Here is a 27,529-nt window from a genome sequence, read left to right on the forward strand (position 1 = left end):
GTCTGTAGAGTTTTTGAATTGACATCAACAAAGTACTATAATAATACATACACAGCAATAAATATAATCAGCAAAATTAAAAAATCAATTACACATTGCAGTAACAGTACAACGTTCAAATCAACAGTCCAGAAAGTTCTGCAAGGTTAGGCACTTAAGACTGGAGAGCACTTACAGCAATCGAAAGTGTTGTTCCAGCGACGGTTTGACATCTTTAACAATTGTAAAGGCAAACGAATGTACGTTGCATGATGTTATACATGTATCTGCATCTTATAAGTCACTGGATCCTCTGACAGCACATATACAGTCAACCACATCAACTAATGAACAAGTCACTATAAGGCTTCCTACAATTAATGATTATGTTACAAAATCTTCCAAAGCAGCAACCAGACAGTTCATTAAACCATATGCACATCAATATTTCAGAGACAAGATAAAAAAATACGAACAATCTTGCAAAGACATGCAAATTTTTTGGGTGGTGTTTGGCCCAGAATATACTCTACGCAAATATGTTTATTTCCAAAACTTCTAGCAACAGGATGCTACTCGATTTCACAGTTTTGAAATGTGGGAAGTACAGCTTGCATTGTCAATGTTGCAACAAGGCGGCTATTGCACCTATTTACTCCCATTACTTCCTAGTTACTTCCGAATGAATAAAACAGTGATTGAATTAATGGTGCAAATACTAAAAGGAAACAATATTCCCCCTCGATTACTTAAGTTTGTACTCAAGCTTGTTTCCACCTCAGAATACAAAAATTATAAAACATACTTGTGACTTTGACTTTATTTCTCGTAATTGTAACTTTTTATCTTATAATTTTGACTATTTCTCATAATTGCGACTTAATTTTTTTTGTAACTGCAACAATATCCGTAAATCTCACAATTGCAACTTAGTTTCTTAACTTTGAATTAATAGTGTAATTGTGCATTTTATCACACAATTGTGACTATTTCTTGTAGTTGCAACAGGGTTATTATCGTTAACTAAAACTAAAAAACTTTTTTGTTAATTGAAATAAAGCTAAAACAAAATAAATATTAGATGAAAAACGTAAACTAAAGAAAAATCAGAAATGTTGCCTTGGCAACTAACAGAAATAAGTTGAAGTTGAAGCCCTAAAATGACTAATTAGAAATAAATAATCAAAAATTGAAATAAATAATAAATTAAACCTAAATGGTAAGATTAAAAAACACAAAAATTAAAAAATGTGATTTTAATTTATATTGAAAAAATTTAAATTGAAAACATAAATTTACAAATATAAAAATATTAATAAAAACTATAATAATACTGTATATAAATAAAAAACTAAAATAACACTGAGTTGCATCTGTTTCTTATAACTACACCTTTCCTCACAACTGTGAGTACTTTTTTAACTTCCTGTATTTTTTTTTTCATCTGAGACAGATACAGTCTTTTACAGGTTTGCTACTGCTACAGCAACGCAAGAACACAAGTTACATATGTACAATAGGAAGCCTGCAATACATTGGCATCTACGTACCTGCGCATAGTATGTTTCTGGCCTTCAGGCGGATGAAATACTGGTACGATTTCTATTCATAAAACTAAAACGAAACCCACAGAATAAACATTAAAACAACTCAAGGAGAGTAAAACCCTTGTTTCGCATAGTTTGAAGTTTAGTCCCTACCATATCAGGACTCACATGCTGTTGGGGTTGTAGCAGAGCATGTTGAGCTGCAGGTTCTCGTCCCAGTGTCTGAGGATGATGAAGAGTTGATTGGCCGCGGCTTTGACCGCCGCCAGGTCTCGGCCCTCTGGGATGATCTGTTCATCTAGCCACATGCTGGCCTTGGCTGCGATCAACTCCCACTCGATGAAATAGCTGGCCGAACTGTGTTCCAGCCAGGCCAGAGCAACCGCGGTCGCCCACACCATCCCCTCAGGGTCTTGCACGGCCCTTTGTAGGATCCCAGGTGAACTCAGCCAGGGCGTCTCGGCGATTTCTGACTCAGACTCCCGTCCACTGTCGTGCAAAGAGTTGATAGGCGACAGCGGGGCTTCGGTCGACATCGACGAGAAGCCACTCAACAGCGAGGGCTCGCCCTCCATCCGAGGGCTTCGGGCCTGGTATGAGGATGAAGATGTGCGGGACACCAGTTCCTCACATTCGGAGTTCAAGTCCGAGTCTTTTGGAGGAGGTGATGAGCCGTGGTGGACCTCCAGACTCTCAGAGCGCCGGGAGCCAGAGTGGGACACATGGGTAAGGCTGATTCTGTGGCTGGTGAAGGGTGACGTCCACTTGAGCTTGTCCATGGGCACGTTGATGGCGTCACACAAGGCACTGTCCAACATGAACGCCCCACAGGACAGCTGCAATGACACCTGCAACAGGAAGTAGATACCATAATGTCTATTTAATCAGTGCTTAAACATAAACAAGCTCAGAGACAGAACTTCAATGAGCCATTTAAGTTCTTTAAGCATTGTCAATTACATTAGCCTTAAAAATACGCTCTACTGATTTTGTTACGCTTCATCACCGTTTACTTTGAGTAATTGCCATGACCCATATATTCTACTCAAATAGCACATCTCATTTAACCAGACACAGCGATCATGAGATATTGATCAGTGCTTGTTAAATGTCAACAGATCTATTACTCACTATACGTAAAGACTACTGCTTCTGTGTGCAAGGTGAGTATTGACCGGCTATTTATAGGTTATGAGGCGAGTGGATGCAATACACTCAATGACATCATTATTACTAGTTGAGGTTTGTCAGGCATTTTATGCTGACCTTTTGAAGTCAACATGAATTGTTGAACCCATTTTACTCCCACAATGAGAAAAAAACAAATGTATATACGTAAAAATGTATCTATTTAACTACACATTTCTAAATATATTATATATAATATATTATATATATTACAAATCATCCATGTATATGATAATCCATGTCTATAAATAATATAAATAACAAATGTAGATTTTATATAAATTTTATACAGACACACACACACACATACACACACATATATTGCATGTATTAAAAATGTCAATAGGGGCAATTTCAATTTCATGTTGACTTCAACTGTAAGTTCTGCTAAAACCACAGAGCATCAGCATCCTGAAAGCAGAATATGGCGACAGAAACCAGAGGGATGTAGTCCTTGTTGTCATTTTCGCTCTCTCCCACGGAGTTGCTGATTTTGCTCTGCGACCGGCTCATGAAGCCCCTGGCGGCTTTCGTCAAGAGACGCGTCCTGCTCAGGCTCAGCTTGCTAGAGGCAAAAAGAAACAACACCTTTTACTCCGGTGCCTCACTGTCGTCATTAAATGCACAGACATGTCTAAAGTGTTTTTTCTAGGTGAAATCTGCCCCTTCACATCCATTAATTTGTGTAGTGTGCACACATCCCTGATAGCGCTGCTCCTCACGTTTTGGTCATTAGTTCAGCTGACATTTCAAGTGACAGCGGGAGGTGACACTGTGAAAGAGATTCCAGACACGAAAGGGAAGTGTTTATTTTGGTGTCTAGAGTACCATCTATCTTTTGTTTTAAATTTTGGATTATTGTACTTAAGATATGGGAATTTGAAAGGGATTAGTACATGATCCAGGCTGGATTTGTACCAATTATTTATCAAAGAATAATACACTGCATTAACCATTTATTTAGATCACATAAAACTATTTGTGCATATCCTAATTAATATTCATGAGCTAAGCCTACAGTATTAAGTGACATCACCACCAAAACCCCGCCCCCACAGCTTCACCCTGCAGTTAACTCACCCTCTTCCAATGTTTCTTAAAGCCAAACGCTAATTAAAACTGAAACTGAGTGGTTGTGACTACATCCTCTAATTTTCACACTTCTTCAGATTATCCTTTACTTCATAAATTCACTTAAACTCAAGACGTTTAGGCAAATTTTTTTAAAGGAAAAAGCTAATAGCAAAACCTTTGACTTCAATAGAACAAACACTTGCGAAAAGATAATTGTCACACTGACTCGTTTAATTGTAATAAAGCATTATGTACTTCACATCAACAGCAAAATGATTATAAAATAAACTAAATACCTGCACGAAACTGTCGTATTTTCAGTCTACGCATCTCCTGTCTTTAATTTTTTTTTTAATGACTAATGAATGTCTGTCTTCTCTGAGAGTTGAACTCATTACATGCACCCAACAGACTACCAAAAGCAATCAAAATGCAAATTCGACTCATGATTTAAAACAATGGCGCAGGAGCGATGCAAACTGCTGAATTATTCATTTGTGTTCTGTGAATTACAGTGTTTTTAATTGTGCAACTTGATTTGTAGGCTCTTTCCCCCATCTCGTTCCCTCTATCTACACCCACCTGGCGGAGAAAAGGCTCTCGACTGATCTCTGCGAGGGGTCGGAGGTCACCGACGCATTCCTTTGAGAGGCTGAAAGAGAGAGCAGGTTGGTTTCTGATCATTTCTATGGCCCAACACACACACACACACACAAACAAATACACTGCACTCCAAGGCAAAGAGCACTCAATAAACTCATCCGTGCTCCTCTAGGTCAAATCTAATGAATGAATTCACGAGCTTGAGTGATTAATGCTGCTGTTTTTGGCATGCTTGAATACCTGCAAGACTTGTAATAACTGAAGTAACCAAGTGAATGCAGACAGGCGGAGAAAAAGTACCTTCAGAAGAGCTACATCGTTCCCAGCTGGAGGATGAGGGTGATTTGTAGGAGGATTGAGATGCATTGTCTACGTCTGTAGAGCAAAGAAGAGTTTTAGGGTGCAGACAGAAGTCCTTTTGACATCAGTTTGGTATGAAAGCTGTTTTCAGAACTAGCATTAAGGAATCACATCCAAGTGCATTTGTAAATGGGTCTGAGCTGAAGATTCATGTGGACTCCAGAAGAGTTTACAATAACATGCACTCTGTGTGTTTGTTTGGTCATAGCACCCCTGCTGGAGATTTTAGTAAAAGTAGTATTCTATATATTTAATCTATTTTAAAATGTAAATTATTCCTGTGACGCAAAGCTGAATTTTCAGCATCATTACTCCAGTCTTCAGTGTCACATGATCCTTCAGAAATCATTCTAATATGCTGATTTGCTGCTCAAGAAACATTTCTTATTACCAGTGTTGAAAACAGTTGTGCTGCTTCGAATTTTTGTGGAGACTGTGGTACATTTTTTACATTTACTTGACGAATAGGAAGTTCAAAAGAACAGCATTTATTTGAAATAGAAATATTTTGTAACATTATAAATATCTTTACTCTCACTTTTGACCAATTTAATGTATCCTTACTGAAAAAAAGTATTAATTTCTCTCTCTAAAAAAAAAAAATATATCTCACTGACCCCAAACTTATGAACAGTATAGTGTATATTTTGACCAACTTGTCCCCAAACTGATATGGTATTCTCAGAATACTCTGACAATACATATATTTTTGTGGGAGCTTTTGCTTCAGTTTTATGAGGCTACTGGGACTCTTGAGTGAAGATTTGACAGTTTGTCAGTGAGGACTGTACACAAACTCTGTAAATCTGTTCAAAATTTCCCAAAAGCATATACATATTTGACTGTAGGCCAAGTTATCCCAAAGTTATGATGTTTTAGAGCATTTTTGTGACATTTAACCAGTGGCACTGTCAATGAACTGCTTGGCTACCAATTGACATTGCCTCCCAATGCATTCAATAGACCAAAGCATTAGAAAAATCTTTCATGCAATATAAAAATCTAATTATTTATGATCCATCAATATTCCATCCCATAACTCCACACTTGTAAACAAGCCAAACTGTCACTATTTTGTTATCAATCTTACTGTAGCATAGTGCTGCATCTTCTTGCCCAGGCAAACCTCCTGATTGCGAGCGCCCCAGACCTACAGAGTAACCTCGGTTCTTCCTGCTGCTGGAACGAGAACTGCAGTGCGGACTTCGTTTATGATCCTCCCCTGGAGATAAACAAATATACAAGGAGTCATTACCATGATCTAATTGTGTGCTTAAGCCAGAAACAACTGCTTCGTCTGTTTCCCTGCACTCCTCCCTGTTTTCTTCCTTCTGAGAACAGTGTCTTTGACGTAATTATTGCAACTGCCAGGCCTTGTGAGTTCAGATGAATTCGAAGAATGACCTACCAGGATGGCTGTACTCAATGAAGGTGGGTAAATATTCATTGCTGTCCAGATCGATAGGTACAAATGCTGTGTATTTGCTCAAGATGTTGCAGGCTTTGCTCGTGTGGATGGCGTAAAGCTGGTACCTTCTCCCAGAACCTACAAGAAATGATATAGTTGAGGGATTTGGTCAGATACTCAAGTAAGTTGGATGTTTTAATATTTGGCAATTCGACTCCAGTTCCTTACCATGCTCAATCTCACACTCTTTGTCCGCCATGTGTTCAAAGTCTTGAATAATGGAGCTTCCCGCCAGGTGATGGAAGGTTTCGTTCCACAGGTCCTCGTGAACTTTCTCCTCCCGCTCTCGGCCTTTCAGGTAAGGCTGGATGTCAAAGGCCACTTCCCATCTCATGGGTTTCCCGCACAGCAGTCCTGATATGACCGCTTTGCAGTCTCCCTTTCCGTGACTGGCCTTGAATTCTGGCGCGTGAGGATCCTGGGGCGTTTCGACTTCGCAAAGCTGATGCGTGTAGCCATCTGTTCGAAAATACAGAGAAGGTAAACAAAATATTCAGAGTATTAACCGATGCATTTCCTGCTGAAAACATCAGAAACCAGTTGGCTAAGCTTATAAACAGCTTAAATGACAAGTTAAAACAGCTGCATGGATATTTTTCAAATCGACTAGTTGTTGGATTGCCTAAATAGTTAGTTGATTAGAGGAACCCTGTATAATTAAGGTACATCAGATTCTGTTAAGATGTCATTTTTAGGATATGTTCATGCTTAAAAACAGCTGGATGAAGCGCAAATGCCTTAAGGTTTTTTTTAGTGTTGAAATTGCTTTAGACTTGACACATTCTCTTAAAAATGCAATGTCTGAAGTTTAATATGGTAACTGACAGGCAATTAGGTTAAATATCTTTTTATTGCACAAAACTATTAGCTGATAGTTGCCATAAAAACCAAGACCTACGGATTATGAATAATGACAGGAAAATTGCTCACAGCAGGCGATTTGAAGTCTGACATTCTTGAAATTTATTGCCGTATGCTGTGGATTGGTTAAATAAGCTGTGTTTTGATGGCGATGCTTTAAAAGTTATGAATTGAGAGACATTAATAGTATATTAAACACCAGTATTAAATCAATAACAGATCTGCTAATCTGAAACCATCTATAAATTTATTGGCAACTCTTATTATCTCACAGTACATTACAGTTCAAACGTTTGGGGTCAGTATGATTTTTAATTAATTCATTTATTTTACTTGTATTCATTTTTTTAATATATCTATTCAGTAAGGAAGGACACTGTCAAAAATGACAGTTAAGACATTTATAATGTCACAAAAAGATTGTTATTTCAAATAAATGCTGTTCTTTTGAACTTTCTATTCATCAAAGAATCCTGAAAAAATGTATCACAGTTTAGCACAACTGTTTTCAACATTGATAATAATAAGAAATGTTTCTTGAGCAGCAACCCAGCATATTAGAATGATTTCTGAAGGATCATGTGACACTGAAGACTAAAGTAATGATGCTGAAAATTCAGCTTTGTTTCACAGGAATACATTATATTTTAAAATATAGAAAACATAGAAAACAGGTATTTTAAACTGTAATAATATTTCACAATATTACTATTTTACTGTATTTTTAATCACATAAATATAGCCTTTGTGAGCAAAGGAGACAAAATATTTTTCAAAAACATTTGAACTATTCTAAAAATATCTATCAAATAATCTTTTGACCACTGCATTTCTATGACTTTTCCATGATCTTTCCAGTCGAATTTAAAAATGAAAAAAAGAAAATCTAAAAATCATTTTCATAGAGATTTCTGGGAAATGCAATGCATATACCAGGTTTGAATACTTGGAGTTTAAACTTTTATACTTAGAAGTATACAAATGTCAAAACAACCTTCAACAGACAGACTGATATTATCACTGCTGGACTGTTGAGTTTTTACTCCTCACTACACTCAACAAAGAGCGATATCTAGCTGATGAAAAATGTTAGAGGCATACAAAATCAGAAACATTCATATTCACTATTGCTTTTTTTTTTTGTCAGAACAGATTTTACAACTACAACTGATTAGCAGATTCAGGAGTATTTTCTCAAGTCTGCGCTCTCTGTATATTGTTAAGTGCTTCTACGCCCACACTGTGCAGCTGATTATGGGTTTTTAAATGACAGTGTTAAAAGCCGGCTTAACTCTTAAACCAGGCAGTGCTAAGATTATAATGCATCAGAAGTTCTTATACTCGAGGACTGTAGTGAAGGACCAACCTGCATCGCCGGTGCTGCCTAGAGAAGGGCTGTCAGTTGAAGATCTGGAACCGTCTGCCACTACTGGGCCGGGATGGGTCTGATCAATTTTAGACTCCCCCTGGAGACCCTCTGGTTGTTGCACTAGAGGTTTGTGAGCAGTTATGGGACGTCCTCTTGAGGAGGTGGCACACAGGCTGGCCAACTGTGGCTGTTGGAGAAATTAGTAACAGTTCATTAGTCCTTTTGCTCACTGTACTTGAATTACCAATCCAAAATGGCACATTTGATGTAGACATTTATCTTCTAATGTTGAATATTTAATTGTTCTTGCCTATTTTAAGATTCAGATCATCATCTCGCAATAACTCAGGCACAGTTATAGATTATGGCAAATATTTAACCCTTTAAGAGCACTCAAATGTCTGTTGAAGAGTACTTTCCCTTTAAAAGAGCATGTAATCTCATTTATTGGGAAAAAAGTACAACAATATAAGACAACACAAATAGAATACAGGTTTATAATATTAAACACATAACATAATTATAAATATAGGTATATTAAATATTATGCCTATATTTTGAATTATTTAATATGCCTGTATTTAAAATTATTATTTAAAAATAAAAAATAAAAATAATTTAATTATAATATTAAAATGCAAATTTTATTTCAATGATAACATTTAAATGATATTTTAAAAATCAATCAATCAATAAATTAATTAAAATATTAAAATGTAAATTGAATTCAAAAAATACTATAATATACACTACCAGTCAAAAATTTTGAATAATTAAAGGGGTCATATGATGCGATTTCAAGTTTTCCTTTCTCTTTGGAGTGTTACGAAGTGTCTTTTGCTCTGCAAGGTTTCATTCATTTGATGAAAAAATACAGTAAAACAGTAATATTTTGAAATATTACTGCAATTTAAAAGAACTGTTTACTATTTTAATATATTTTAAAATTGTATTTATTCCTGTAGTGCAAAGCTGAATTTTCAGCACCCATTACTCCAGTCTTCAGTGTCGCATAATCCTTCAGAAATAAAACACACAAACAAACTTTTTACTAGCAGTAAACATTTTGAAACATTACTGGGAAAAAATGTATTTAAAAATAATTACATTAAAAAAAGAAATATTCAATATATATTAAATATACAAAAATAAAATATTAAAATATACAAATTATTAATATTATAATATAGACTTGATTTTTTTGACAGGTTAACTCAGAAGTACAATATAAAGCACATTTTTAGGTAACCCGACAAATCTTTTACCCATCAATGTATGGACATGGCATCAGGATAGTTATAAATTGCTCTTTTCCTGAACTAAAGAAAACCAAAGCATCAGGATAGTTATAAAATTGCTCATTTCCTGAACTAAAGAAAAATCACAGTGTCACAGTAATGGTGCTAATGCTAACAACTCTGAATGTGTTTCCCATTGTACTTAACAGCATGAAGGCAACATGTAGTGAAAGGAAATCTAATTTATTCCACCTCGTGTAGAGGGAATTTATGAACCCAGTGATTCTTTGAGTCGCCAGAACCATGCCAGTTCCTACAGCCATGGCTCTCTGTTCACTTGGGTCTAATGGCAGTTTGGTTCATGAAAAATTGATGCCTGCTGAAGAGCTAATAAGGACCATTAAAGTCATTACTGCATGCATTGAGGGGAAATCAAGGACTCTTGTTATTGCCGTAGCTAATCTGTAATATTTCTCACTCCCTTTTTGATCAAATTTCCACGGGCAATTGCTTGCAGTGCCGAGTGTCACCCAGACTATTGATATCTTCTCCCCTTTCAAAGAGCGTGACATTAGAAATTTTATCATGGCCATCAAGGGTTTTGTCACAGTTGTCAGAACTAATTGTACCCTGGACGACAAATGCAAGTGTCTGGATGTTCAATCTGTCTCTTGGCAGGGTGTCAGCAATGTGGGAATATCACTGAACTCATTGAATTCGATAAACAATGTCATAAAATAGGAGAGATAAATACAGGACATGTCATTATTTTGTCAGCCAGCATGCTGAAGAAAGAGCAATTACTCAAAAATAAATCCTTTTTTAAAAGAATGAATTCATATTAATTATTTCATATTATTAAATAATATTTAAATAAATATTTGTAATAAATACTTTTTAACTCTAGTTGCACATGATGTTAATATTATTTAAATATTGTTTAAATGTTTATATTATTTAAATATGTTATGTGTAAATACATATTTAATTGTTTATATTATTTAAATGAAATTATACTATGCTACTACCAACTTGGAAAAAGTACTGCTTTTTAATAAAAAATGAATAAATATTAATTTTTTTATATTATTTAAATTTGCCAATATTCAGACAATATTATAAAACTACTATACTAACATGGAAAAAAGTATTTCTTATTAAATAATTTTTTTTTAAATGTAATTGTTTATATTATTTAAATATGTTAATATTTATATAATAGTATTTAAATAATAACAATAACAATAAACACAGTTTGATTCATTTTACCACATAAAGCACATTTTTAGGTAACCTGACAAGGCAACCCAAAATATTGAGGAATGCGACAACTAACATGAAAACATCTTGCTAATTTAATCATATTTAAATTAAATAAATATTTAATTGTTTATAGTATTTAAATATGTTAACATTTAAATAATACTACTACTAACATAGAAAAAAATATCAAATTATCAAATATTTAATTGTTTATATTATTTACAGTAAATATGTTGCATTTATATAATACTATTTAAATAATAAATATCAATATTATTGGCTTGAATAAACCCAATTTAATTCGTTACATTTTACAACTCAAGCACATTTTAGGTAACCTGACAAAAATATTACAGGGTGGGCACCAAAAATGTTGAGCAATGCACCTACAAAACAGAGAGCTAGAAAGGTACTGTAGTCTATTAGTATAGCCTCGATTCAATAAGCATATAAGCATCCTTAAGTCTCCTCAGGAGGCCTGTTGTAAATGGGGAGGGTTTTCCTCAGCCATTCAGCTCTACTGTCATGCAAGACATGAGTACGGCCATCATTATCAGTCACAAAGGATGCACACCTCTCCGTTGTGGACTTGATTACATATCAATTTGTCTCTAGGTCAGGGATATTTTTGGCCTCATTATTTCGGCCGAGTTCAAACACTGGCACATCTTTTGTGACGTCCGCCAACCTTTTTTCTCCCACTGGACTCCAAAGGTGCATTTATATTTCAGTGCGTGGGTGCGCATCACAAAAGAGTCCACCTAAAAAACATATTTCCTTTATGCACATGCTTCCATCGCTTAATCGTCCAGGGAACTGTAATTCATCTTCCACTGGCTATGCAATCTAAACTCTATTTATGTGGATGTGGCGGTAAGAAGATTGAATTACATTCTCATCAAAGAGCTCAGAAATTAGTTCAAATAACCCTTTGGAACAAACAGACGAATCCATGGAGCTCTTCTCATATCATAGCAGATGCTTGGGCTATAGCAGATGGCACGGCGAAGGCTGCCTACAGATATTACTTATAAGGAAAACAACTACTTCCTAAATAGAAGCCGTCTGCTTTGTGTCAAAACACACAGGCACAAAGGGGATTACAGATACAAATCTTGTCTTATCATTTCCAAGTTATGATGTTTATTGCTTACTCAGGATATGTATTATAAGATATGATCATTCATAAAAAAGGCACATAATGTTTATAAATCTCCATTAGACCAATTACCCAAAGAACACAAATGCAGACATTAATACTTGGCCAAAATGGTCTCCACTCTCATATGTAACATAGGAATGTCTGATTCATTCTAGTCAATCGCTTTGTTTGGATGAGTCATTTCAAAGCAAAGTCTCATTCATTCTAGTGAATCGGTTCATTCTGAACAGTTGTGGTACTGGGAAATCTGATTCATTCATGGGTTAAAAACAACCCAACCGCTGGGTCAAAACAACCCAATAGCTGGGTTTGTCCCTTTTTAACCCAGCGCTGGGTTATATTTAACCCAGCATTTTTTAGAGTGTAGTGAAGCGCTTCGTCCTAAATGATTCTCTCTCTTTCATATGTAGTCTTGGGAAAACTGATTCATTCTAGTAAATGCTCCACCCTAAACTGTTCTTTCTCTCATAGCTTTAGAAAGTCTGATTCATTCTAGTGAATCAGTTCATTCTGATTCTATGGTATTGGGAAATCTGAAATCTTGCTTCATCCTAAACTCTCATATGTAGCATAGGGAAAGCATTTGGTTTGTTTGGATGAGTCATTCATCCTAATTCGTCCTAAAAGGTTCTTGATATCTCATATGTAGTGCTGGGAAATCTGATTCATTTTAGTGAATTGGTTCATCCTGAATAGTTCTCTATCCTATATGTTGTATTTGGAAATCTGATTCATTCAAATGAATCGGTTCATCTTAAACAGTTCTCTTTCTTTCATACTGTATGTAGTGTTGGGAAATCTGATTCTTTCCAGTGAATCCATTCATCCAAATGGTTTGTTTGGATGAGTCATTTTAATTAACTGATTCACAAAAATGATTCACCAATGTTTTTGAGTTATGTAAAGGTATTTTGGTTGTATAAATTTACCTGTTCAAGTTTGATACTGTCAACCTAATTGAGTGTTCATTAGTACAAAACCCCACATTGCAAAGATCTGCTCTGATTAAATTGGATAGTATATTTTAAGTAATCTATGTAATGTACTTAGTTACTTTTTGTTTGTAGCTTGTAGTATACTGTAGTTTATCAACTTCAAATTATGTTAAAATTACAACGCAGTCTGAAGCTCAAAGTAGGCTTTTCCAATGGCTATAGACACATTTTCAAACATATTTTGGAAAGCAATAGTACACAAAATCATGCGTAGTAAGAAGCTTCTGTATTCACATATTTGTGTAGCACATGTTTCGAGCCTTATGGTTTAGCATTTACCAACCTGGTAGTCCATTTTCCAGTGAGCTCCGTGGTCAGGATGTGTCTGTCCAATGAGCTCCTGGACTTTAGCTCTTCTAAGAGGGTTTTTGCCCACCACTGAGCTGGGGTCACTGGGGGTGTAGGCCTTCTTCATGGGGTTGTAATCTACAATCTGATTGGTGCTGTAAGCACGTCTTCTCGGAGAGGTGGCTGTGTCAGTTCCTGTGCAAAAAAAAATCATTTGTCTCATTTTTCTTTTTCATTTTCACTCAATTTATCTTCATGTTTGTTGAATGTCTTCATAAAGAAACCTCTCTTTCATCAGGAGACTCCAAGGAATAGTTCATACAAAAATGAAAATTCTGTAACTCTCAAGTCTTATGGACTTTTTTATGGTACACATTTACGCTGTATAGAGCTGTACTTTACCCATAATGTCTTGCTCTGTAGAGATAGGACTGCTCTCAGACATGGTCTCCTGGCAACCGTCAAACAGCGAGCTGACTTGATTGTCCCTGTGCGGCCCCTGACCGTCAGAGGAAACCTTCCCAGCATCCTCCTCTTGAGAGTGATAGAACACTGAACTGGCCGACTCATTGGAACGCATCATGCTGTATCGTTTCCGTTTGTCCTGTTACAGCAGAGAAAAGACATCTGAGAGCTTGGGAGCTTCTTGTTTTGCCCTAAAATCTTTATTTGTATTAACAAAATTTATATACTAAAAAATATAATACTTAGTACACAAAAGCCTATATATTCACATATGTGATCTTATAATATATCAAAATGTAGTATTTTCAGATAATTACTCTAAATATCATCTAAATAAATAAAACCCTAACCCTAATCATGTAAATTCTACATTATACAAAAAAAATTCTACATTATACTAAAATACAGTATTTTTAAAATAATAATAATAATATTAATTATTGTTGTTGTTGTTGTTATTGTTATAAATAGTAGTATAAAAATATAGTATAATAATTACAGATAAACCATTGTTGTTTTTATGTGATATTATATGAAAATTCAGTATATTTTCAAATAACAACATTATCTATCTAAATAATATTAATAATACAACAATAAAACTACATATTCCTAATTAATAATAAATTAATTAATAAATATAGATTATTATATATTTATAAATAATAATACATTATTATTAATAATAATAATAGTATAAAAATATAGTATAATGATTACAGATTAAGTGTTATGTTTTTAGTCTATATTTATATACACATACATGTATATATTAAAGAAATATTTGTAATATAAAAAATTGAAGGGGGTCTGAATACTTTCCGTACCCACTGTACATACATACATACAGTATATACATGTATGTGTGTGTATTATACATAGTATAATTGCAGAATGATGGATATATTTAAGAATAGATGGATGGATGGATGACTTACTGATTTGGGGTTGGAGTGATATCGGGAGGTATCACAGACCACGCTGTATCCAATCAGCCGGTCACCAGGGAACAGACAGCTCACCCCGACTGGAGAGAGCAGGATCTCCTTTGTCTCTGGATATAGCCACTCAATGGAGATGTCAGTCAGCACTGAGGTCATGGACTTCTTCAGTGACTTAATCATCTGCCAAAGAAACAAATAACAGCCAGGTCAAACACTACCTAGTGAACTCAATCAACAGAGCACAGTCTATAGAACTAACACAGGGAAAATATATAGATGCTAGTCTTAAACACCAGAGAGAGAAGGAAAAAACACTAAATGTACTGTCAGCTTTGATCATTATCCTAATTCATGTTTGACTAAACAAAACGAATTGTAAATTGCTAATACATTTGGACACTCCACAATTTACGTGGCTGCTGTAATTGCTTTGCGGTGACATTCGAAATAGCAGACTGTTGCACTGGAAGATAAACATGTCAGAGGAAATGAGGACCTTGGGCTGCAGTCGTTCTCCTTCTGCCAGGAACTCAGCTGTGCCTCTGGAAACGGCAGCCAGTCCTAAAACCAGCCTCCTGCACACACCCTGGCCTATACCGAATGTGTAACACCTGCCATGATGCAAACACACACACAGAGACACGACAGGTGCGGTGAGTCTGTGAAAACATCAGAAGAGCATCACATTATGAAGAAACTACATCTCTACTGGGTGACGCTCTGCCAGACAACATCAGTCTAATTCGCTGAACTTTATTGCTTTATTAATTCTGGGATTGGCAAGCGTGCTGTCAGAAAGACAGGAAGAAACTTATTCATATTGTTTATTTGAATCTTCTTCAGCAGCTAACATAGATTGTGCAACTCTCTGTAACTTAGCGAGCAGCCTTGCTGTCTACTGCCTACATAGGCAGCTGCCTTCTAAGGAAGCATCCGTACTGAAACTGTCTGATTAAGAACGCTCTACATATAGGCTGCAACTGCATACGGCACACAAACGGCACTCCTCAACAGAGACTTACAGTACAACAATGCTGAAAACTGTTTAACCGGCCTAAACTGATTTACATGGTTGACGCTAAGAGACCAACCTGAAAAATGACCAAAACCCCACTAAAACCTGCAAACAGACCAACAAACCAACTTGGTTTTAGAGTATTGTTTCCAATACAGTTTCATGTTAGCATGTTGCAAAGCTAACAACACAATATTCTAATGAGTATAAATTACATAAACTAATAAAAAACAAAAAATACTACATACCAGTATTGGGCACAACAGTCCATTTTTCATTAGATTGTATTATTTTTTAAATAAATCGTCTCGGTTACTTGTGTAACCCTCGTTCCCTGAAGGAGGGAACGGAGACGTTACGTCAGTACCAACTGTCATTGGCTTGTTTAGTTAACACTTGAAGGTGATTAGGCTCTCGGGCGAGATCCCAATTCGTCAGTCACGACTGACGTAACGTCGAACGTGACTGACTGAAAGGGAACTATATTTCTATATTTTCCATAATAAACAAGATGTAAGTAAATATATACTCAAAGGGATAGTTCACCCAAAAATTATATTTCTGTCATTAATTACTCACCCTCCTTCGTTCATCTTTGGAACACAAATGAAGATATTTTTGATGAAATCCAAAATCTTTCTGATCCTCCATAGACAGCAAGGGAACTACCACATTCAAGGCCCAGAAAGGTAGTAAGGGCATTGTTAAAATAGTCCATCTGACATCAGTGGTTCAACCTTAAGTTCGTGAAGCTACGAGAATATTTCTAGTGCGCAAAGAAAACATAAATAATGACTGTTATTAGGTAGTAATAGCCGCATTTCCACTGTCAGGCCAAAAGCGGGCGTGCTAGTGCGTGCCAGGGCCAGTCGCATTTGCACTGTCACTTCGGGGGCTTGATTGTGCCTTGACGGTGCTTCCTCGGGGCCAACGCCCCGGGTTTTTTGGCCCGACGAAAACCTTGGGCCAAAGTGGGCCAGCTGGGGCTAGAGGAGTGGTTATGAACAAAGGCGGAGTTTCTCCATGTCTGGAGAGCGCCAGCGCCGCGGATCATTTCATAAAGTTAACAGCTAACACCAGCATTAAAGGCTTTTAAAATAATTTTAGCTCAAAACTCACTTTCAGACAGCAGCGAGTGTTTGAAATAACTTGATCCGATGTGGATTATGATCACCATACAAGGCAGAAATATTTATAAGCGATGCAAAAGACTATGCACACTAGCCATTAACGTTACCATAGTAAACATGGTAAATACAACCGCTTGAAGAAATCAGACGTAAGCTTCTTATTCTCTATCACAATATAGGGATGCTCCGATCCGCCTTTTTCGCCTCCGATACCGATACTTAGGGTTCGGTATTGGCCGATACCAGTGAAGTTTTTTTTCCCTCATTTAAATAAATGTAGAATTTATATATCTCTGTGTGTGGAACTGATAATCATTCTTTCACAATCTACTAGATACAGACTACATCATTATAAAGAAAAATAAAATAAACAAATATGAAAAAATATAGGCCTATGTATATTTATAATCTATGACAAAAATGTTATCATAAACTAGGTTAGTGGATAATTCGGCAGCAAAAGTTATTCTAGAAAAATCAGTGCACAATATTTTAGGTCTTACAGGTTTGGAACATGAGGGTGAGTAATTAATGACAGAATTCAAATTTTTGGTGAACTGTCCCTTTAATATACAGTACGTCTATGAAACAAAATTACTACGTACCAGTACTGGGTACAACAGTCCCTTTATCATTACACTTTTTATTCCTAATACATTTTTTCCCCCTATTTCTATTCATAATGAGCTATATATAAGTAAATATATAATAAATGTAAAAAAATGCTGAAATAAAATACTACATATTAGTTTTAGGTACTACATCTATTTTTCATTAGACTTTAAAAAACTACATTTTATATAATATCTAATATAAAAATACATAAAAATAAATGACTACATATGAGTATTGGGTACAATATAGTCAATTTTCATTTCATTTTTTAAATACATTTATTTATGCATTTCTAAGTGTGTAAGTATATATATGATAAATATACATAAATACAAATAAAACCGTTAAATATAAATAAATACAAAATACAACATTTTTCTTGATTCTTGACTGTGAATGATTTCAGTGACCTTGTCCCAATGCATTCTTAGATTTTCTTTACAATTTGGCCAAAAAAGTCTTAAACCATGCTTTTAGCTATGCAAGCTTCATTTTTCATGTCATTGTATTCTGCGATGTGCACAACATCAGTAAAACGTCGCCACTGACGCTAATTTCAGGCATGAAGATATGCTGTCTTACTACAGTGCCTATGATGCATTAAAATGCTGTCTAGGTAGGCAGCTCACTAGCTGATATATTGAAGTTATATTTGAGATTTCTACAATCTCTAGATTTGAGCTAGTAAAACATACCAGCTCTACTACACAGTATCTGAAGACAAACAGTAGTAATTGACGATGAGTGACCTTCAGTGTAGGCAGCAACATCTGCGTGCGAGATATGAGAGAACAGGGAACACATCTGTCCATTTACTAAAGTGTGGATGGGCAATCAGATCAGCTTGCTGAGAAAGATTCTTCCCTAACGAGCAAAGAAAGCTGACTCGTGTCCTCACAGCAGAGAAACGGAGTGCAGCAAGACACATTTGTGATTGTTCTCGATCGTCTGTGGAGGGCAAGTGCTGTTTAAGGCAGTAAATTACACCACAGCTTCACTTCCCAGCCATCGCATGTCTATTGTACTGCAGGAACGGCCGTTAAAACCCACAGGTTCTTCCATTCATTTGAAAGAAAGCTATTGTAGCATCTGTTCTAGGAGGACGGGGAAGAAAAGAAGTGCTTCTCTGAGGTGAACGTCTCGGCAGGTGATAAATTGACTGGAAGCCTCGCGGAAGCAGCAGAGTGCGGAAACAAAGCCTGTGATAACAGCCGCTTTATGGCTATTGTGGATCTAAAAGGATTAGACGGAGAGACAACAATTTACTATTTCTAGCGGCTGTGCTGATCGGATTATGATCTGATTACCTGAATTCTGCAGCTCTGTATCCTTGAGCCTCTGATATTAAAGGATTTGTTCACCCAAAAATTTAAGTTTTGAATTATGACTCATTTAATCAACAAATCGTTCCAAAACCTTATGGCTTTTATACGTGGAAAATAAAATAGGATATTTTTAAAACTGTTCAAGCTGCTCTTTTCCATATAAATGATAACATATTGTGATCAGGGGCTGGTAAGCACTAAACAGGCACCATATTCATCTACAGTATATATATTAATGTGTGATTTGAGCACTATATTCCAAGTTGTGATACTGTATGCTATTCAATATGATCTATTATTATCTGTTTAGCATATTCTGCAGAGCTGGTTCACACAAAACTGATTATTCGGTCATCATTCACTCACCCTTTATTGTCAATATTCAACTTTACATAGTGCAAATTCTCCAGTCACATGTATGTCCTTAAGTATATTTTGGGGAATAATTGTAAATCTATACAAAAAAAACATTTAAATTGTGTCACAGTTCGGATCTGATTTGATTTAGAGTTCACAATCAGTGCTGTTGTTATCTAAAACTACAACTAGTTTTTAGAAATTGAAATAAAGCTGAATAAATAAATATTAGATGCAAAACTTAAACTTATACTATACAAAACTTAAAACGTATTCTGAAATAAAACAAGTTTGTTAAAGTACAACAATTACCAAAACTGAAATAAATAATTAAAGCTAAATAGAATTTAAAAAAAAACATAAAAAAGACAAAAGCACATAAAGTTACTAAAACTTCAACTAAAATACAAATACAAATAAATCTAATTCTAGATATAAATAATTACTATAATTGCACATAAATAAACAAACAAAAAAAATAGGATTCCAATCTTTCCCATTCCAAATGTCCTAAAATGTACCAAATGTTTAGATTAATACATTAGCACAACCTTTTAATTACACAGTATAATCATATTTGATAAACACAAACACAGATTAAAATGCAACAGCACATTATACAGTAGAGCATGGCGCTAGCAACACCGAGGTCATGGGTTCGATTCCCAGGGAATGCATGAACTGATCAAATGTACACCTTAAATGCAACGTAACTTGCTTTGGATAAAAGCATCTGCCAAATGCATGAATGTGAATGTACAAACACTGACCTGGTGAACCTAGCGTGGCTGCGGAGCAACTCAATAACTTTCCCCGTGTTACTGACGGCTCCGTCGGTCAGGAGGAAGAGCAGGCGAGGGTGACCTCTCTGCATGGGCTGCCGTACGATCCAGTTGAGAGGAGCCAGTATGTTTGTGCCGCCCATGTCAGCCCGGATCTTCTTCATATGCTCACAAGCCAACGCCAAGCTCTCCTGTGAAATAAATGAGGTTTGTTATAACAAACTATAAAAAACTAAACTATAGTGACACTTCTGCAAACAAAATAATTCAGTTAATCAGTATTTTTATCTTGTGTTTGACAGATCCAATATATCTAAACGTCTTTAAAACAAGACATTTACTTGAGAAGCAAAAATGTGTAAGATAAGACATTATTTTCAGACCCATCGTGTGTCTATTGTTCTGCAGGAACGGCTGTTAAAACCCACGGGTTCCTCCATTCATTTGAAAGAAAGCTATTGTAGCATCTGTTCTAGGAGGACGGGGAAGAAAAGAAGTGCTTCTCTGAGGTGAACGTCTCGGCAGGTGATAAATTGACTGGAAGCCTCGCGGAAGCAGCAGAGTGCGGAAACAAAGCCTGTGATAACAGCCGCTTTATGGCTATTGTGGATCTAAAAGGATTAGACGGAGAGACAACAATTTACTATTTCTAGCGGCTGTGCTGATCGGATTATGATCTGATTACCTGAATTCTGCAGCTCTGTATCCTTGAGCCTCTGATATTAAAGGATTTGTTCACCCAAAAATTTAAGTTTTGAATTATGACTCATTTAATCAACAAATCGTTCCAAAACCTTATGGCTTTTATACGTGGAAAATAAAATAGGATATTTTTAAAACTGTTCAAGCTGCTCTTTTCCATATAAATTATAACATATTGTGATCAGGGGCTGGTAAGCACTAAACAGGCACCATATTCATCTACAGTATATATATTAATGTGTGATTTGAGCACTATATTCCAAGTTGTGATACTGTATGCTATTCAATATGATCTATTATTATCTGTTTAGCATATTCTGCAGAGCTGGTTCACACAAAACTGATTATTCGGTCATCATTCACTCACCCTTTATTGTCAATATTCAACTTTACATAGTGCAAATTCTCCAGTCACATGTATGTCCTTAAGTATATTTTGGGGAATAATTGTAAATCTATACAAAAAAAACATTTAAATTGTGTCACAGTTCGGATCTGATTTGATTTAGAGTTCACAATCAGTGCTGTTGTTATCTAAAACTACAACTAGTTTTTAGAAATTGAAATAAAGCTGAATAAATAAATATTAGATGCAAAACTTAAACTTATACTATACAAAACTTAAAACGTATTCTGAAATAAAACAAGTTTGTTAAAGTACAACAATTACCAAAACTGAAATAAATAATTAAAGCTAAATAGAATTTTAAAAAAAACATAAAAAAGACAAAAGCACATAAAGTTACTAAAACTTCAACTAAAATACAAATACAAATAAATCTAATTCTAGATATAAATAATTACTATAATTGCACATAAATAAACAAACAAAAAAAATAGGATTCCAATCTTTCCCATTCCAAATGTCCTAAAATGTACCAAATGTTTAGATTAATACATTAGCACAACCTTTTAATTACACAGTATAATCATATTTGATAAACACAAACACAGATTAAAATGCAACAGCACATTATACAGTAGAGCATGGCGCTAGCAACACCGAGGTCATGGGTTCGATTCCCAGGGAATGCATGAACTGATCAAATGTACACCTTAAATGCAACGTAACTTGCTTTGGATAAAAGTTAAATGCAATGTAACTTGCTTTGGATAAAAGCATCTGCCAAATGCATGAATGTGAATGTACAAACACTGACCTGGTGAACCTAGCGTGGCTGCGGAGCAACTCAATAACTTTCCCCGTGTTACTGACGGCTCCGTCGGTCAGGAGGAAGAGCAGGCGAGGATGACCTCTCTGCATGGGCTGCCGTAGGATCCAGTTGAGAGGAGCCAGTATGTTTGTGCCGCCCATGTCAGCGCGGATCTTCTTCACATGCTCACAAGCCAACGCCAAGCTCTCCTGTGAAATAAATGAGGTTTGTTAACAATTTTGCAAAAAAAGGTTAATCAGTATTTTTATCTTGTTTTGTGTTTTGCCAGATCTACCATATCTAAATATATTTAAAACAAGATATATTTACTTGAGAAACAAAAATGTTTAAGATAAGACAATACTTTATTATATATATATATATATATATATATATAATTCTTTATAGTCCACTGTCAAACCTTTTCAAAAACCTCTTTAAATTTAATTAGATTTATGCTTAAAAGAAAAAAAAAACTATTTGCTACAGAGATAACAGAGATAACTAAACATGCTGCTTATTAATTTTATTTTTCTTATCCCACTGGCAGATTGTTTTTTTTATTGTTTTAAGCATAAAGTCACTTCATTTTGCTACATTTTTCAGAAAACAAGACTTAATGCTTTTAAGTAAATTGTCTACAAATAAATTTATCTTGATTTATGAATATTTAGATATTTGTACTGGAAAACAACACAAAATACTGACAAAGAAAATAATTTTTTTGCAGTGCACTGATTAAGCAGTGTTTTTATAAATGATGTACCCAGTACGAAACTTTACTGGAAGTTCATTCTATAAACCCAGACCTTTTCCACTGGCAAACACAAGCACTGATCCTCTGGACAGTAACTGCTGATCTAATGATCAGTGAGTGTGGACGCTGACTGCGGGTGACTAACCTCATTGTAGCTCTGACTGGTGACAAACAGCGTTTTGAACTTAGATCCGAAGCCCACTATGTTGAATAAGCATGCTGGGAAAAGACTTTTCAGAATCACGACCATTGCGTCCTGTGAACGCACAAAAAAGGAAGAGGTCAACGTGAATGATTCTGCATTACTTATTAAAAAAATATGTATATTATATAAATATACATATTTATCAATATATTACTATTTAAAAACATATACATTTAAATACAGCTGTATTTTTCATTACTCATCCTCAAAAATATTAAGCAGCAAAAAAGGTTTTCAGCATTGATGAGAACCAGTAACAACTGATAATAATTATTAAATATTTTAATCTTATAAAAATCTTATCTTATAAAAATATATATTTTACATATACAAAAAATTATTTAATAAACATTTTATTTTAATTTTAAAATATTTTGTATAAGTGATTTGTAATGTACTTTGTTCATGTGTTTATATTTAGGTGCTTATATATAATGGTTTACACTGAGTTTACATCATTCATTGCATTTGACACTCATAGTGCTTTAATAAATTATTACAGGCATTAACAGAGATTACAGACATTTGCCATTTAACATTGCTTCCTATGTAAAGCAACTCTCATTAACCTAATTACAGGGTTAAGTGCCGTAACCATTATAGACACTGAGGGTGACCTGGTTCCCCAAATGTTTGGATTAGTGGTCGATCGCTAATGGCATTTCAACTGTGTCACCCTTGCTTGGATTGAACCAACAATCTTTGGTAGCAGACCTGGAGCCATTAGACAACAGTGTAGCAGCGCTCACTGAACACCACAATTATACTGGTCAGACATCCATTCTGTCTCATCTGAAAGTAGATATATCATTTATAATGCTGCTTCTCGACAGATTCACAGCAGGTACAGCGGCGAGTAATTAGCATGACGTTATAATTAAGTTTGTAAATATGAATGAGATATGAAGAAGAGTTCTAGCATTTTCACACTTTTCACAATGATATGGTCTGAATTAATTAAGAAACTAATCACCAGTTTTGTTCTAATAAAAAAACAAGTCTATCTTCACCAAACACTTCCACACAAATTCAAACAGAACTTGACACACAATGAGAAAAGATACTTAGTAATTGACGTTTTTGGTTTGTTTTTCTGTGGAAGAAAATCTGGAAACAAAAAATAGATAAATAAATACATTTTCCCCATGCAATTACAAAGAATAGTGGCTTTCAAGCTTCAGAAATGCTCAAAACAACCATAAAGTATAATAATTTACTGAAAAAGTTTTCATGAGAGTTATGTCTTTTGAGTCAGATACAAAATGTATCTGAATGATTCATTCACGAATTGCACTGATTCAGTTATTGAGGTCAACTCACTAAATAATGATTTAAAGGTACAGTTCACACAAAAATGAAAATTTACTGAAATTTTACTCACTCACTGGAGGAAGTGTTATTATAGATTATGGATTCGTATTTTGTCCAGAAGTGACAGTTTAAAGTTAAAATTCCTTAAAGATGGATTTGTTTCTTACAAACGAGCAGCTTTTCACTTCTCAAGATGTTAAATGATGGACTGGAGTGGTGTGGATTATTGTGATGTTTTTATCAGCTGTTTGGACTCTCATTCTGACGGCACCCATTCACTGCAGAGCATCCATTGGTGAACATGTAATGCTAAATTTCTCCAAATCTGTTCAGATGAAGAAACAAACTCATCTACGTCTTGGATGGGCTAAAGGTGAGTACATTTTCAGCATATTTTCATTTTTGGGTAAATGCATAGCAGAAATTACCATCACAATTCTTAAAATTTCTCTCTGTTTGCTGTTCATTCTGTCAAAATGTTCATTTCTGGGTGAACGATTCCTTTCAATGTTATTAGACACATCTACTGTTGTCCTCCTCCAGCCCAGAAGGGATCATATATGACATTTCAGCATGGAACAAGTCTTCTTCAGAGTCAAGGATATTCTGGGAAGGATATTACCACTAGAGTGACCTGAGCCTTTACATTAGAGCAGTTTGGTGTCTGTGGTCAGAAGGGGAACATCCTCAATCAAAACCACAGTGAGTCATCGCTGGCTCGTGCATCACACTGCAGAGCCCCGTCAACAGGGAACACGTGCACACGTGCTCGCTCACAGCGCACAAAATCTCCAATCTCAGCATGAAGACTTACCTAGTTCAATTATCGTACCTGCTTGAGCTATTCAATGCAACAAGCTGGTTATTTCATCACAAAACCCCTTCAACAGGCTGCTCAAAAGCTCTGATTTGATTCAGAACTACAAAGCCGCATAATGTTCAGTAAAATACTGTAGCAAAAACAATTAAAACAAACAAACTACATGTTTATTTCAGCTTATGAATTTAAATATATCTCAACATGTACACAACAGTTCAATAGTTTGGGGTTAGGTTGGATTTTTTTTTATGTTTTTGAAAGAAGTCTATTATGCTCACCAAGTTTGCATTAATTTAAGCAAAGAATACAGTAAAAAGAGTAAATTTGTGAAATATTACAATTTAAAATAAATGTTGTCTATTGGAATATATTTTCAAATGTAATTTATTCCTCATTTTCAGCATCATTACTCCAGGCTTCAGTGTCACATGATCCTTCAGAAATCATTCTGATATGCTGATTTGCTGCTCAAGAAACTTTAGGATTGTTTGATGAATATAATGTTCAAAAGAACAGGATTTATTTGAAATAAAATTCTTTTGTAACATTATAAATGTCTGTACTGTCACTTTTGATCAATTTAATGCATCCTTTCTATATGAAAGTATTAATTTCTTCCTAAAAATTTTAACTGACCCCAGACTTTTTGATCGGTAGTGTATTTACTCTAAAACAGTTAGATACAACATGTTTATGCAAAGATTAAAAATTAAGGCATGTTTCTCACACTTTTTATTTATCTTTATAAGCCATACAAAAGCCATATGGGGCCTTAAGTGAACATTTTAGAATGACGATACAAACAAATCACTGAAGTTTTCACCCTGTTCAGTGAAACATATTCAACTGATTTTGCTACTCTGAGAAGTTTAATTCAGTGACTCTATTAAAACATCTCTGTCTTAATGCACGCATTGTGAGAACAAGAAAGTTGCAAGTCACAAAACAATGTATTCTGAAACATGATGGTTTAAAAACATAATGGACGAAAAAGTGCATTAAAATTACTTAAAATTCACAATCTTGTTCAATTTAAGATCTTCAGTAAAATCATTATGAATACTTTGTGAATATTAAATATATTGCCCATCCAGCCCCGCCTATTGTTTAGATCTGTTTTGGAGTGTTTTCTCTTGTAAGCGGTGCTTGATCTGTGCATCTTTCTCTCCTGATTCAGATGAGACCACTTTTTTTCACTGAATCAATATTGTGGATAGAGGACTCATATTTTTGCCAGTGGTAACAGTTTAAAGTTAAAAAACGTCTTAATTTGTTTCTGACAAACACGCAGCTTTTCACTTCACAAGACATTAATTGATGGACTGGAGTCGTGTGGATTATTGTGATGTTTTTATCAGCTGTTTGGACTCTCATTCTGACGGCACCCATTCACTGCAGAGAAGTGATGTAATGCTACATTTCTCCAAATCTTTTCTGATGAGGAAACAAACTCATCTACGTCTTGGATGGCCTGAGGGTGAGTACATTTTAAGTGATTTTTTGGGTGAACTCTCCAACTCCCATAAACTGCATAAAACCATCCAATCAGACTGAAACTGCTGAACACACGTGGGCGATCCGTCTCATCGTTAAATAAGCACTGCTGTGTGTATATAAAAACCCATTTCCATTAATGGTTATTAACACGACTGAAGCACTTTGTGGTTTTAAACTGCAGAATAAATTAGGTTTGTCATCAAAAGTTAATGAGCATTGGGAGTGAGGGGCAGATTTAGTTTAACACAGAAACACAAGCATCCTACCTTAACTCGATTGATGTTGACCCCACTCATGCTTCCACTGCGGTCAATGAGGAAGATGAATTCCCCCTGGATGCTCCGCAGGTCAGAGGTCGTTGAACTGAGGTTTGGGCAGAAGTTCAGCATGACCACGGGGTTGTGGAGGATGTCTTTATGGAGCCTCTTCCGAATGATGTCCACCTACTCACCACACATCAGCCAGTGAAAGAGCCATTATTGAAGGCGATAATAAAAAAGCTGGTGAATCTCACAAAAACATGTCACATTAAAACAACAAAATCAAAATAAAAAACAACATAAGTTACATTTTTTCATAAACAAAATAAAGCCATTTTTAAGAGATTGGTTGCATATTATTTCTGCATCATTCTCATACAATTGAGCACATTTTATCAATTTTTTATTTAAAAAAACACAGTAAGTACAGCAAATCAAATACATTTTAGAACTTAAATATATCATATCACTTTTTTATAATAGTATACTTTATAGATAGCAATACATATGATGGCAATTTAATGAAAAAATGTGCATAATTGTCATAAAAATGTCAAATAGTAATTTTTGGCATATTTTACATATTATTATATACTCACAATAAAATATGTTCGGTATATATAGAAATAATATGCAATATATATATATATATATATATATATATATATATATATGTGTATATACTATACATATAAATATATATACTATATATGTATAGTATTTCATTTAGTTTATGTGTGTTTATGTTTGTGTGTGTGTGTGTGTGTGTGTGTGTGTGTGTGTGTCTGTTTTTTA

General features: G+C 35.0%; 1 protein-coding gene across 1 annotated transcript in view; it reads right to left on the reverse strand.

Annotated features, from left to right (window-relative positions):
* Window positions 1-1,542: 1,542 nt before the first annotated feature.
* LOC107697831 (von Willebrand factor A domain-containing protein 5B1) overlaps window positions 1,543-27,529 on the reverse strand; it is a 34,925-nt gene continuing 8,938 nt past the window's right edge. The window contains exons 7-21 of the mRNA XM_016498683.1: window positions 26,741-26,917; window positions 22,787-22,897; window positions 21,891-22,093; window positions 15,301-15,415; window positions 14,799-14,984; window positions 13,798-13,999; window positions 13,391-13,590; window positions 8,447-8,636; window positions 6,388-6,678; window positions 6,160-6,297; window positions 5,842-5,973; window positions 4,692-4,766; window positions 4,371-4,440; window positions 3,153-3,279; window positions 1,543-2,374 (exon numbers count right to left, since the gene is read on the reverse strand). Of these exons, the coding sequence (XP_016354169.1) occupies window positions 1,691-2,374; window positions 3,153-3,279; window positions 4,371-4,440; window positions 4,692-4,766; window positions 5,842-5,973; window positions 6,160-6,297; window positions 6,388-6,678; window positions 8,447-8,636; window positions 13,391-13,590; window positions 13,798-13,999; window positions 14,799-14,984; window positions 15,301-15,415; window positions 21,891-22,093; window positions 22,787-22,897; window positions 26,741-26,917 (2,901 nt within the window). The 3' untranslated portion in view covers window positions 1,543-1,690. The remainder of the gene's footprint in view (window positions 2,375-3,152; window positions 3,280-4,370; window positions 4,441-4,691; window positions 4,767-5,841; window positions 5,974-6,159; window positions 6,298-6,387; window positions 6,679-8,446; window positions 8,637-13,390; window positions 13,591-13,797; window positions 14,000-14,798; window positions 14,985-15,300; window positions 15,416-21,890; window positions 22,094-22,786; window positions 22,898-26,740; window positions 26,918-27,529) is intronic.

Source organism: Sinocyclocheilus anshuiensis, unplaced genomic scaffold (genome assembly GCF_001515605.1).
Source record: "Sinocyclocheilus anshuiensis isolate Anshui unplaced genomic scaffold, SAMN03320099.WGS_v1.1 scaffold78, whole genome shotgun sequence".
Lineage (NCBI taxonomy): Eukaryota > Metazoa > Chordata > Actinopteri > Cypriniformes > Cyprinidae > Sinocyclocheilus > Sinocyclocheilus anshuiensis.